At 26.7% G+C, this 13,981-nt stretch overlaps 1 protein-coding gene across 4 annotated transcripts in view; it reads left to right on the top strand.

Moving 5' to 3' along the window:
- Positions 1 to 10,772, top strand: part of LOC100164128 (H(+)/Cl(-) exchange transporter 4) — a 14,431-nt gene extending 3,659 nt beyond the window's left edge. Inside the window, exons 2-16 of one of the 4 annotated variants that reach the window (XM_001947748.5) lie at positions 78 to 198; positions 1,904 to 1,939; positions 3,363 to 3,502; positions 3,566 to 3,781; positions 4,387 to 4,548; positions 5,197 to 5,344; positions 5,409 to 5,548; positions 6,223 to 6,405; positions 6,467 to 6,681; positions 6,755 to 6,872; positions 6,941 to 7,154; positions 7,260 to 7,470; positions 7,599 to 7,762; positions 7,828 to 8,035; positions 8,114 to 10,772. In XM_001947748.5, coding sequence (XP_001947783.3) covers positions 126 to 198; positions 1,904 to 1,939; positions 3,363 to 3,502; positions 3,566 to 3,781; positions 4,387 to 4,548; positions 5,197 to 5,344; positions 5,409 to 5,548; positions 6,223 to 6,405; positions 6,467 to 6,681; positions 6,755 to 6,872; positions 6,941 to 7,154; positions 7,260 to 7,470; positions 7,599 to 7,762; positions 7,828 to 8,035; positions 8,114 to 8,204 — 2,319 coding nt within the window. In that variant the 5' untranslated portion in view covers positions 78 to 125 and the 3' untranslated portion in view covers positions 8,205 to 10,772. Of the gene's footprint in view, positions 1 to 72; positions 199 to 1,903; positions 1,940 to 3,015; positions 3,104 to 3,362; positions 3,503 to 3,565; positions 3,782 to 4,386; positions 4,549 to 5,196; positions 5,345 to 5,408; positions 5,549 to 6,222; positions 6,406 to 6,466; positions 6,682 to 6,754; positions 6,873 to 6,940; positions 7,155 to 7,259; positions 7,471 to 7,598; positions 7,763 to 7,827; positions 8,036 to 8,113 lie in introns of those variants that run through there. The other 3 variants (XM_008191855.3, XM_029488786.1, XM_016800312.2) reach the window with 3 other exon arrangements.
- The last annotated feature ends 3,209 nt before the right edge of the window (positions 10,773 to 13,981 follow it).

Raw genomic sequence — 13,981 nt, 5'->3', positions numbered from 1 at the left:
TTCATAGTGCACTTACTACTGAATAACACTTAAAATTGACACATAATACAACTTTCTATATATTTTTACAATCATAGGTCAAAAAATTAACTGAAAGAAATGTGGGAATAAGTTCGGACGATGATATGATAGACATTACAACATCAGGAACAATGACTGAACGTACTTTAAATCAGAGATCACCTATAAATTTACCAGGTAATATAATTATATTTAGTATAATCAGTGCTTGAATTGGAGGGGACATGGGACAAAAACCCTTCCTTTTATAAAAATATTTTAACGTATACCTTAAACAGTCCTAATTTATAAGAAATTTAAATGTTCAAGTACTCAACTTATTATATTTTTGCATTGCCCTTCTATTTTTTTCTAATTCAAGCACTGAAAAGGAATTACTAATTAGTCATTATATCATGTATCTATATAAAGCGGCGAGTGATGAAAATAGAAATAGATCCCCTCATGACTTTTTTTAAATATTTATAATAATATAAATTACAAATTACATTTTTTATAATCAAATAGTGAAAATAAAAAAACAACCACACCCCGGCCCCTCTCTTGAAAAAATCATTTTGTCATCACTGTTTATACAACAATACAGGAAATGCTACTGATTTAAAATAATGAAATCACTTAATGAGATATTTCCTTATCATATTAAATAAGTTTTTGTTCTTGTAAATGCTGTAGGTATATTTAGCGTTGTTGACCATACTGAAGAAAAGCTTTCAGTAAACTTTTTAATTTTATTGGCCCATAATATTTTATAAAAACATTATTAGTAACCTAGCTATTATTACCTATACATAAGAAGAACGCTAATCATAAATTAATAAATAAATAAACTGTATTAGGTAGTATGAATGACAATAATTTACTTTAATCTTTCTTCTACACCCAATATATTATATGTGCATTGTACTTAGTGGCAAAAAAGACATAGGTAACATCATTTGATGAAAGATGAAGATTTTACCCAATAGTACTGTAACTAAAATAGCACTTAATGATTTTTAACTTTGGTATGTAGAAACAACTTTTATAATTTATTATTCACTTAATTACTTAATAGTTTTATACAGTATATAAAACATGTTTATTTAATTCCATATTATATACATTATAGTATGTGGTATTATTTAAATATAAATATCAAAGAGGTTTTTTTAATTAATTATATCATAATTAATTTCATATTTTCATATTTTTGTGAATAGTGAAAGTATTTTTAATAAGTATTGTATTAGTTAATACTTTGTTATTACAACTTCTAAGCTTCCTTTTAATGTTTATTTAATTAGTATCATATTACAAATTATATTATTTGCATTTAGTTAAACTAACCTTTTCATAAAAATGTAATAGTTTGTATAAAATTTGCTAATAGCTAATCGCTAATTTTTTTTTAAATACAATAATATGATAATGTAATATAACATTTTATTATTATTTTTAAATCCATTATTTTTAAATGTAGGTAAGCAAAGAAAAAAAAATCAAAATATTTTACTTACTTGATATTTTGTTATCTAAAGTTTTGAATTTATTGATTTAAAATATAAGGTCAGGTTTCATTATGGAAGTATTTAATTTACATTTTACAGCAGTGTTTTTATTTATAAGCAATGATAAATTTGTATTTATACATAAATAATAATGATAAATATTTAGCTTTTAATGAAACAGACATACTTAAATAAAATTTGAAAGTCAATCATATCTAAATAATTATATCTTTAGCTTAACAATTATTTCATATAAAAAAATTGTATTTTGATTCAAACATAATATTTTTTATTGATATAAATGTGCTTACTGTAATTAATAATAAGACTTATGCACATAGTTTTAAACATATATGTTTTTGTTTTATGTTAAAATATTATAACAATTGAAGGTATTGACGTCATTTTTGCGGGAACAATAAATTTTGGTGAGTTGTGTCTTATGTGTTATGAGTTATGAGTATTATTACATTATTTTTTGTTTTTTTTATTGAACTTATAGTTTGTTGGCTTATAGAACTATTAGAACTTTCTGGTTTCAGCGATTACACTTTTAGATTTTTGTTTTGTATATATTAAGCTTAGAACCTAAGTTCAATATTAGAGCTTAAAATTGTATTGTTATAAACAAAAACAATATAGTAAGTCATACAATATTTACTTGTTTATAACTTGTAGGCTATTTTTGAGAATTATAGTCTGTGTATGATTAATGATTATAACCATTTGTTGTAACTTGTAATACTAAATAAGTAACTAATGATAAACATTTAATTATTTCTTTTTTTCTAGGGTGGAACATAATTATTTGTCTAGTAACAACAATAAATTTTTAAATAAATAAATATAATCCATGAATATTTAACATAATATACATTGCATTGGTAGTGTTATATTTTTAATTATTTAAATAACTATTTAGTTGCCTTGGGTCGAAACTATTTAAAATTTATTACATTTTCATAGTTATATTATGAAATAACACCATATAAAAACAGATTAATGCTTACAAGTCTTATTGAATTCCTAACTTATTTTGGTTAAAACTTAATTAATAGAATATTATGTTTTTACTTTTTTAGTTTTGCTATTTTGATTTAACAAATATAAATTTCCGAATTAATTATTAATTAGTTAATTAGTCTTATTATTTATCATTGTTTGTGAGTAAAGTTGAGTATAATATTTGATGCAATAGGTAGGTACATTTAATAGAATTGTTTGTTATATAATAATAACTTGATAATAATACTACTATAATAATACTAATTGGGTTTTATTACAAAAATAGCATTTATTATTCAAATATTCTAATTTAACTAATTTGCATTATCACAATTCACAAGTAAGTGAGTAACGCAAATGCACAGATTATGTTATTTTTAAATTTTACCATGCTTCATAAGTTAGTCATTGCACAAGCAATCGCTTAACTTAAATTTAACACGTAACTAATAACTATAAAAAAATAGAATTTATGATTATTATTAGATAATAAAATTAATATATTAAGTAAAACATGTGTAGTTATTCAAAATGTAGAACAATACTTAAATTATATTCAGAGTATCGTAAGACAACTTCTCTAGGAGGTAAGGCAGATTTCTTTTACAATTAGAAAAATTGATTTAGTAAAAGTGTTAATTTTTATGGTTGCTTTATTCCCTTGCCTATTGTTTTTATATCATAAAATTAAGAAATCACATTTTGTTCAATATACAACAATTATAACAATGTGCTCTTAAATTCAATTTGTACATGACCTCCTTCTAATTGTGGTAAAGTTTACAACATGTTTTATTTTCTGTTTATATTTTGTTATTTTATTTGTTATCAAACAAATATTTATAGGTTCTGGAGAAACTGAGGATATTCCTGGAATTGGTCAGTATGAAGATTTTCATACAATTGATTGGCAGCGAGACATTGCAAGAGATCGGATGCGACATAGATATATACTAAAACGCAAACAAAATTCATTTATTGATCTAGTACGATAATATTTTAATTTACTTGTAAACTAAGTATAAATAAATATTTTAAAATGTAATCAGATAAAATCAGCTCACGATGCATGGTCTGGCTGGCTTTGTGTACTGTTGGTGGGACTTGTGACTGGAACTGTTGCAGCAATAATTGATATTGGAACCTCATGGATGTCAGATCTAAAATTTGGTATTTGTCCTCAAGCATTTTGGTTAAACATGGAACAATGTTGTTGGTCGTCAAATGAAACTTCATTCGAGCTAGATAAAGGAAACTGCTCACAAGTAAATATTTCAATTGTATTTAATTGATAGTCAAATTATACATATTTTATAAGTTATGACTAAGGTTTGGATTTGAAAGAAAATGCCCTTTTTTTTTTTTTAATAACAATAGAAAAATAATCCTTTAATTAAAATGTGTTTCATTTAATTTCTTAGTAATGAATGAACATTTTTTACGCTTTTTTTGCCTTTTTACCAATAAATGCATTTTTTCTCTTTTTTAATATGTATGTGTTTAAATATCAACTGATAGTTTTCTATACATATCAACGGAACAGATCGATATTAGCTTGTGAATACGACAAATTGTTAATGTTAAATTTAAAATTAGTTTTAATGGGATTTATTATCGGCAACACCAATAAAGTTAATTTTTTTTTTAATACAAACTAATTAAATCAACTGAAGTCTATTTAATTTTTAGTACATTTTTTTAGTTGCTCTTGTATAAAAATAAATGCTTTTTTTGCCTTTTTTTGTAAGTATATTGCCTTCATTCCAAACCCTACTTATAACCTAATTTATAAATCCAGTATACTTTATTTTCTAGCACAAAATAGTATTAAAAAATGTTAAAATATTAATAAAAATTGTATTTATTTCAGTGGTTTTATTGGTCCGAAATAATGACTTCTTCAAACTATGGACCTTTTGCCTACATTGTATCATATTTATTTTACATTGCTTGGGCATTACTATTTGCAGCCCTTGCTGCTGGTTTAGTCAGAATGTTTGCCCCCTATGCATGTGGATCAGGTGTCCCAGAGGTGATGTTCATTTCTTATTTTTTTTTTAATATATCCCTAGGATAACTTGAATATTATCGCCATACTCATGATTTGGTAATAGATATAAAAGTATATATTAACACGTTAAGTGCCATGCAGCCACCGGCGGTCATTTGTAAATCTCAAATGTTTTGCTTTTGCGACTGTCGGCGACTATAATTAATCATAACTACCACACCACATGACCACTGGTGGCCGTAAATGAATATGGTTTTATATTATTAACTTTTCCGTGGCACTACAATAAAGCACCAAAAAAGCGCTGTGGCATAGCGCAAATCATTACAAATTTTTTTGAATTAATAAATATATTTTTAAACTTTTTTTAAAAATAAATTGTATAATATACAAATTTGGAATGACACTGAAAATATACTTGGCGTACAGATGATGTATAATCGTGTGACTGCCGGCGGCCACATGGCACTTAACGTGTTAATTAGAACCAATGTTTGACAAACGATTAACCAATGATTAAAGTTTATAATGTACAAACTATATTTATTGAAATGTATTAATATTAAATTATATATGTAACATTTATAAATTTTAATCATTGACTAATCATACATTTTTTACCCAATACTGGGTAGAACATATTTATGGAACTTACATGCGGTTTTACAGATAAAAACAATTTTAAGTGGCTTTATAATTAGAGGGTACTTAGGAAAGTGGACTCTACTGATAAAATCTGTTGGAATAATGATGTGTGTTTCGGCTGGTCTCAGTTTGGGTAAAGAAGGACCTATGGTACATATAGCTTCATGTATTGGTAAGTAGAATTTTTATAATCAATACAAATATTAAAATATATTATTTTATGGATACTGTTTTAGGTAATATTTTATCATATTTATTTCCTAAGTATGGCCGAAATGAAGCTAAAAAGAGAGAAATATTATCAGCAGCAGCAGCCGCTGGGGTTTCTGTTGCTTTTGGGGCTCCAATTGGTGGAGTCCTTTTTAGTTTAGAAGAGGTATTTCATTTAAGTTTTGAAATTAAAACTGAATTAACCCTTTGTTTATTGCGCAAGGAACATATTATTATATTTTATAATACAGATACTAATGGTTGCCCAATTTTCTCATATCTCTGGTAGATAAGTAAGATATTAGATGACAAACCTTATTCATTTTTATCTTTGAGTTAGGACTTATATCCCAGTATACTCGCACTAAAGCCGATTAGGATAGATATGTTCCCTGGGAGATTAACTGTATAACTTAGTGCCAAGATCAAAAACATGTTTTGGGAAAAATTAATAAATATAAATATATTTCTTTATCTTAATCAATTATATCTGAAAATTAATTTATTATGTATTTAAACATATATAATTTGTTAAGCAGTGATTTTAAAGTTTTTTTACACTTATGATTTTATAATTTTTTCCTAAAATTTTCTAAAATTTGTTTTCCATTAGTATAAATATTAATGATAATACTTTTTTAACAGTAAATATGATATACATTGACTGATAATAATAATGAAAAACAATTTAAAAATATTATGAATGGTTAAGAACTATAAATAGTATTGCAGTTCAATAATTGTACCCCATGCGACAACTGATATCACAAAATATTGTTCAACTAACAAAGGGTTAAAGTAACAAACTTTTTTAAATATATATATATATTTTTTTTTAAGGTTAGCTATTATTTTCCATTGAAAACTTTATGGCGTTCATTCTTTTGTGCTCTCGTTGCTGCATTTGTGCTTAGTTCAATCAATCCATTTGGCAACGAACATTCTGTAATGTTCTATGTGGAATATCACAGGCCATGGATGTTTTTTGAACTTATACCATTTATTGGATTGGGAATTATTGGAGTAATTAAGTTTATATTTATATTTAATTTTGCAATAACTTTTATACAATTATTGAATTTAGGGCGTGATTGCAACAGTTTTTATCAAATGCAATATTAAATGGTGTCGTTTTCGTAAAACCTCCATTCTTGGACAATATCCAGTCATGGAAGTATTATTACTCACAGCTGTAACAGCAATACTCTCGTATCCCAATCCATATACACGTATGGGAACAAGTCAATTAATTTATCTTCTTTTTAGCCAATGTGATGTATCTAGTAATGATGGTTTGTGGTGAGAGTTGATATTATATGACATTAATTTTTTAAATTTTTAAATTTTTAAAATGTGGTGTTATAATGTTTAGCGATTATACAAACGACAAAGCAAATGTAGCTGGACCCGGGGTATACACAGCTATGTTACTTCTGTCAATGGCATTTGTATTGAAATTAGTCACTACAATTTTTACATTTGGTATAAAGGTATAAAAATTAACAACATTTAATGTTATTGTAATGTTATATGTATATTGTGTTACTATGTTTTACAGGTACCTTGTGGTCTGTTCATCCCAAGTTTGGCTATGGGCGGTATCACTGGCCGCATTGTTGGTATTTTGATGCAACAATTAGCTGCTAAACATCCCCATTTATGGTTTTTTGACAATAGTTGTGGATTACCTGGCCAAGAAGGCTGTATTACTCCTGGCTTGTATGCCATGGTAGGCGCTGCTGCTGTTCTAGGAGGAGTAACCCGAATGACTGGTAACAATATTATATTACTCAATGTTAACCATTGAGTATCATAAATTTCAATTAAAGTTACATAGTACAAACAATAAATACACTTTGTTAAATTAATTTTTTTAGTTTCGTTGGTAGTCATTATGTTTGAATTGACCGGTGGTGTGAGATACATAGTTCCGTTGATGGCAGCTGTCATGGCTAGCAAATGGGTTGGTGATGCACTGGGCAAAGAAGGAATGTATGATGCTCATATTCAATTAAATGGTTATCCATTTTTGGACAGCAAAGAAGATATTGTTCACACAGCCTTGGCCGCTGATGTTATGCAGCCACGGTTAGTATTACAATTTTACTATCAATATTAAAGTAGAAATCTAATTTTGAAGAAAATGTACTTACAATAATTTAATAATATTTGTACAAACAACAAATGTAATATATAATTATTTTAATTAAATGTAGTCGAGCCGAGAATTTGAACGTTCTCACTCAGTCTTCAATGTCATTAGAAGATACCGAAATATTATTAAAAGACACTGAACATAATGGATTTCCGGTTGTGGTTTCACGAGAATCTCAATATCTTGTTGGATATGTGTTACGAAGAGATTTGCAATTGGCATTAGGTAAGTTTCAACTTATTAATTTATATTATGTGTTTTATAAATAATAATTATAAAAATAATTTCAGAAAATGCAAAACGAACCATTGATGGACTATTACCTGAATCTTTAGTTCTATTTACCGACATAACCCAACAAGTAATGCCGCCACCCTTAAAATTAAAAAAAATTCTGGATATGGCCCCAATTACAATTACTGATCAAACACCTATGGAGACTGTGGTTGATATGTTCAGAAAATTAGGACTTCGACAAACATTGGTTACACACAATGGGTTTGTAGTTTGATATTTATCAATATTTTTTTTAAAATTTTTATCAACAATTTTTTGAATCTTGTATTGATTTTCCAGGAGACTTTTGGGAGTAATAACAAAGAAAGATATTTTACGTTACATTAAACAGGTTGATAATGAAGATCCCAGTTCTGTACTCTTCCATTGATGGTCGTTATTCAACCATATGGATTTTATATCCATTATTTAGCTCAATTTTCATATTTTTGTTTATATATTTTAATAATTTTTTTTTTCAAAGTTTTGTTTTAGAAACTTAATTTTAAAAATATTATCATAGTAGTTTCCTAGATATTTAATTTAGTAAATATTTTGGGAAAGGTTAATTGTGAATAATAGTTTACTCAAAAATTAAATACTATATAAAAATAACTATGTAATCGACTATAAACATTGTAAGATACATTTTGAATTTATGGGTTTGCTCGTAGGTTGTAATCAGTAACAACCAAAAATATATTATTAAAAATTAATAATATTATATTTTTTTTTGTTAATAATATAATGATTGACTTAAATTCATTGAGAAAAATCTCTTTACTTAATTAATGGCCATTCTTACAATGTCTGGTTTAAGTTAACAAACACTTAACCAGACATTGTAAGAACGGCCCTTAGGGCCAGTTGCACCGTCTCTGGTTAAGGTTAACCGGAGTTTAATCGGCCGAATTTGCCCGGTTAAATCTCTGTTATCAGTTGATTAAGCTTAATGGAAGTTTAACCGTAGACGGTGCAACTGGCCCTTAGTCTGTTAGTGTGTATATATTCTATTATAATACTTATCAGTTTATAACAATTATTGTAATTTTGTATTTCCCTTAAACATTTGATTTAATCTTTTAATTTTGTACCTCTTCATAAAATAAATGACTAATCCATAGCCTGTTCAATTATTACACTAATGCAGGGTTGCATAAAAAGTATATTCATTTAATGGTTCAATATAATTTAATGAGCCACTAAGTCATGTTTAAGGGATCATTAGCTCACTATTGATTCATTAAATGTTTAATGATTGTTCATGCAACTCGACATATACTTGGGGTGCCATTTAAAACTATCTATAATATTATAATATATTACTTTTATTATCATAAAACAATAATCTATTTTACTCTTCAATTTTCATATTAATACTACTACTAAATACTAATAACAAAATAAAGCTAAAAAAAAATATGGAAAACTATTAAGTATAAATTCTAGCCTAACCTAACCTAACCGGCCAGGAAATTGCATATTGCCTAAATATTGCGCCTTATTAAGACACTCGAGCAGACCCCTTAAGGCACTCTACTTGAGAGCGCTAGTATCGTTTTTTTAATTTTCCGGATTTTTACGGTCCGGGATATTATGGTCCGCGCATTTTTATTTTCCGGATTTTTACGGTCCGGGATATAATGGCCCGCACATTTTTATTTTCCGGACTTTTGCGGTCCGTTCGATTATTTTCCGGGATCTTACATGCGTCCAATAAAATATATATGTACTAATAGACTATTGTATAATAATTATAATTATAAATTGAGTTGAATTGTAATGTGGCCATGTGGGGCTTAAGTATATATTATATCGAGCAAACCCTTGAGTTGGTTAAATGTAATTTAATCATATTAATATACATTTTTTTTTATAAATTATTGCTGGTAGCTAATTAGAAAATTATCTTGTTCCATTGTACAATATATTTAACCTTGATTTTTGTAAATTCTGTTATTCACTATTTCTAGATTGTTAATTAAATTTTGATTATACTATAGAGTAATGAGTATAGACTATTGAGCAGTGGTCTTCAACCAGTTCAACCGGCGGGTCACGTGTGCTACAAAATTTACTCGCTATATACTTTTAATTTTTTAAAAAAAAACATACAGTAAAATTGTATTTCATTCAACTGTACAAAGCGAATAAAGTGTATATAATCGTAATAATAAATTAACATGTTTACTGCGGATGACACCAGATGGTGTAATTTAAAATGTTCGCATATGCTGATTGCCGAATGACACCAATTATTAGGGGCATGTACCTTGTTATAAAATACATTACAATTTGGTTAGCGGTACAACTTAAATATTCGTTTTTTGTAAGCGTCTCATTGTTTCATAAGTACATACAAGTCAAATTAATATTTTAATTTTTCAATTTTTTAGTATCACAATAATTACAAATATGATACACACACAGCTAATGTTAATTAAAAATTGGTGCATTTTTATTACAATATTTATCAATCAGCTTTTATATTTTGTACAATCTAGGGAAATGTCTTCTCTAAATCATGATTTTTTTGAAACTTGTCTCAAAAATTATATAGTAAATAAAATGGGTTGTAAGTCAATTAATAAGGTTAAAGACCACTGCTATAGAGGTAGCTCTTAGTAACTTAAACCCTTGATAACTTGAAATTTTTGATATTTTGATATAAAAACAATTCCTTTCATTAAAACTGTGAACTTAAAATCTCAACCATACAAACAATTATTTTTAATTAAATACTATTTTATTTATCCATTTGTATATTAATAACTAATTATATTTTAAATACTAGATACATCACGTCATCTATTGACTATTATCTAAGCTTATGGCTTATGTAATTATCTTTGATATACCTACCTAATATAATATAGTTAAAATAATAAAATATATTGCCATAATCTCTTTTAGATGTGATAATTCTTGTTCTTTAAATAAATATGTATTTGCTGTTCCATCTACATAATTTTTTATGGTTTTTTTTTTTAAATTTTGTTTTAAAATATAAACAATAGAATGAATTCCATTTGATATTTCTTTTAAAACATTATTGTTATCAATGTTATATTTTATAACTTTTATTAAATAAAGATAATTATTTCCAAGTTTTAGTAGGTACACCTACTACAGTACTACCTACCTACTTAGGTATAAAATATATTACCATATAGGTATTATGTTTATTATAATAAATGTTATATTTTGTATGTTAACAGTGTACATATTGTCGTATTATAAAACAATGTGAATATCATTGTGTTATGTATGCATTATATTCATTATTAAGTAACTATTATTAAGTTATATAAAAATATAACATATAAAATATGACTTATCTTGATTTTTACCATGTTAATTTTAATCTCTCCATAGATAATATTAAACAATAATTATAATTATCACGACCATACTATAGTTTTGTTATGACTAAGTTTGTTCCACAAACTAGTCGCCATACTACAAGATATAAATAATCATATAGATGTAGACTATAGAAAAAAAATACATATAAGTTACATAACCTAACCTAACCTACAGCATCTTTGTCAATTGTCGGTGACTGAGCATAATCATTGATTAATTTCATCATCGGGTGGATTGTTTTAATAATGTATTATGCTTATTTATTTCTAAAGATAATTTTTTTATATTCCTTCCAATTAGTAATTTATTATTTTATTAGTAGGTAATATGGAAGGTTGAAGTTGAACTAATTATTGACAAAATCATTGCATAGGTATATTAATTACCAATTGGATATTATAATATTATTGTCATTAACGTTTACATGTCAATAGGTATACCGAAACGCTGTAAAAATGTAGTCAGAGTGGTGAAAAAATATCGGTTCTTACTTCTTGGTATAAACTATAAACTGCTTAAAATTGGATAAAGACATTTTGAAATTTTTAAGTACCTAATAGCGAAAAGTTTGATGGTTGATATTTTTTCAAACTACAGCAAAATAAATAAAATCGTTTTTCACCATATTAAATTGAACTTATGCTAATAAAAAAGACAAACGACTTAAAAATGTTAAAATATTTTTTTATTTTCATAATGACTCGATCTTCAAATTTCCGGGGGAATTCAGAGGTCTTTGAGTGGGATGCTTGTCGTATAGTGTAATGCCGTGGATACTGTACATCGCTTTCTTTAACACTTGTCTTCTACCGTGCTTTGGTACCACGCTGGGACCCATTTTATTAATGTTCCATCCGTATTTATAGTTGTATGTCGGACACACCCTGTACTTTACGTCCGGTGAAAATCTGTTTCTCGTTTTCAAATAACGATACCGGCCTTCTTCGTTCCTGCTTATGCCTGCATAATAATACGTTTAGGACCTACATCATTATATCGTAGGTAGGTATACAAATTATGATAGTTTACCAATTATTGTAATATATTATCACATTGATTTTACAGTTTTACACATTAAAATATGGAAGTACCTACATATAAAAAATAATTACTAAGCCGATGCATATAACGCTCATTATTATTATTATTATTCATATTAGGTAGATTATAGACAGTACGAATGACGACCGACAGGCAGGGCTTTGCACCCGACTAGTCTATAGTCCCAAGGGGGGAGGCCAAATAGGGACAGCCTCCCCTGGTCTGGGTCGATTATCATAATCGATTATTGATGATTTTAATTCCCTAAAATTTCTAAATAGTGCACTTAATTGTTTTTATTTTTAATATAAAAGATATAAATTTAGTGGAAGTTTTAATATGCATTTTAAACTTTTAAAGGATTGTAAAAAATTTAACAGATAAAACTGATTGTTTTAGACTTCTTTAATCTGAAAATAAATTATTCCATTTTTTTTTTTATAGATTTAGATAAAATATTTATTATAAGAATAGTTTCAAAGCATGTGCAAATTTTAAAGTTAAATTTTAAATTTGAATTTAAAAAAAAATTCTAAAATGCAAAAAATGATATTAAAATTTAAAATCGTCAACAAATTAAAATTCTTATTCTTATGCATGTTATAAAACAAGTATCACGTAACTAGATTCGGAAAAAAATGCCAATTCCATCGAAATCCCAACCTCAATCATTACCTATATAACATAAAATATTATAGCAAAATAAATATTTTTAAAATTAAAAATTACATTTTTTTTATTTTACAGAGTGATTTTTATTACACCCGGTTATGAACGTCTGAACTAAGAACGTTGCCTTTATAGATTTATGACATGTAGTGGTGGGGCCTAGTGCAATACTGCCGTGTCAATCAAGTTTTTACTTATTTAATAAAAAAAATTGAATGTTCATATAGTGGCATAACTACAATAGTTTCAACTTTTCAAGATTGTAGGGGCGGATTGGCCTATCGAGAAATCGGGAAACTTCCCGATGGGCCGGTTCTTGTGAGGGCCGGCAGGGCCGGTATAATTATTATAATATATTTACAAAAACAAATTATATTTTTATAATTTAAGCATAATATATATTAAGAAAATCAAATACCTACGAAGGTATTATGTTTAATATCTTAAACTATTGCAATTCATAGAAGGAATTTCGGTATTTACACTATTTTCCCTCCAATTCATGCTAATGTATTATTTAGAAATCTGTGGTATTGGTATTTTATTATTTATTTTTTATATTGTATGGTAGAATTCAGTTAGTTGCGTGATAATATTGATAACCTTATTTTATCATTATTTATGTGTATTTTGATTTTTAACTTTTTTACACAAACGAGTTACCGAGTTAGTTACAATACTTACAAACGTGTGTTTATTGTAAAAAATTAATTGAACTGTGCAATTTAAATAATGTGTGAAGCTGGTAAAAACGAAAGAAGGGTGCTGAAAAGGTATACGAGAAAAAAATAAATAACTGTTGGGAAATATTTACGTGGAACATTGTTTTAGATTTTCAATCCTAAGCTATAAAAGTCGAACATTTTATAAATTTTGTCATAATTTGAACTTTAAATGCATGTGCGCCTATGTATTTTTAATATTTTTCAATTGCTATTGTAACAATATATCATGAGCCTTGTATTAAATTTTCACGCTTTTTGGCCTAACCAATAACATTTTATTTTTATTTATAGAAAAAAAAACTAAAAAAATTAAAATTTTAAATGTTCCGTAAACAGCTCAAAAAGAGTCAAATTATTTTCAAAATTT

This window comes from Acyrthosiphon pisum, chromosome A1, assembly GCF_005508785.2.
Source record: "Acyrthosiphon pisum isolate AL4f chromosome A1, pea_aphid_22Mar2018_4r6ur, whole genome shotgun sequence".
Lineage (NCBI taxonomy): Eukaryota > Metazoa > Arthropoda > Insecta > Hemiptera > Aphididae > Acyrthosiphon > Acyrthosiphon pisum.
This window is presented reverse-complemented; position numbering and strand designations above follow the sequence as displayed.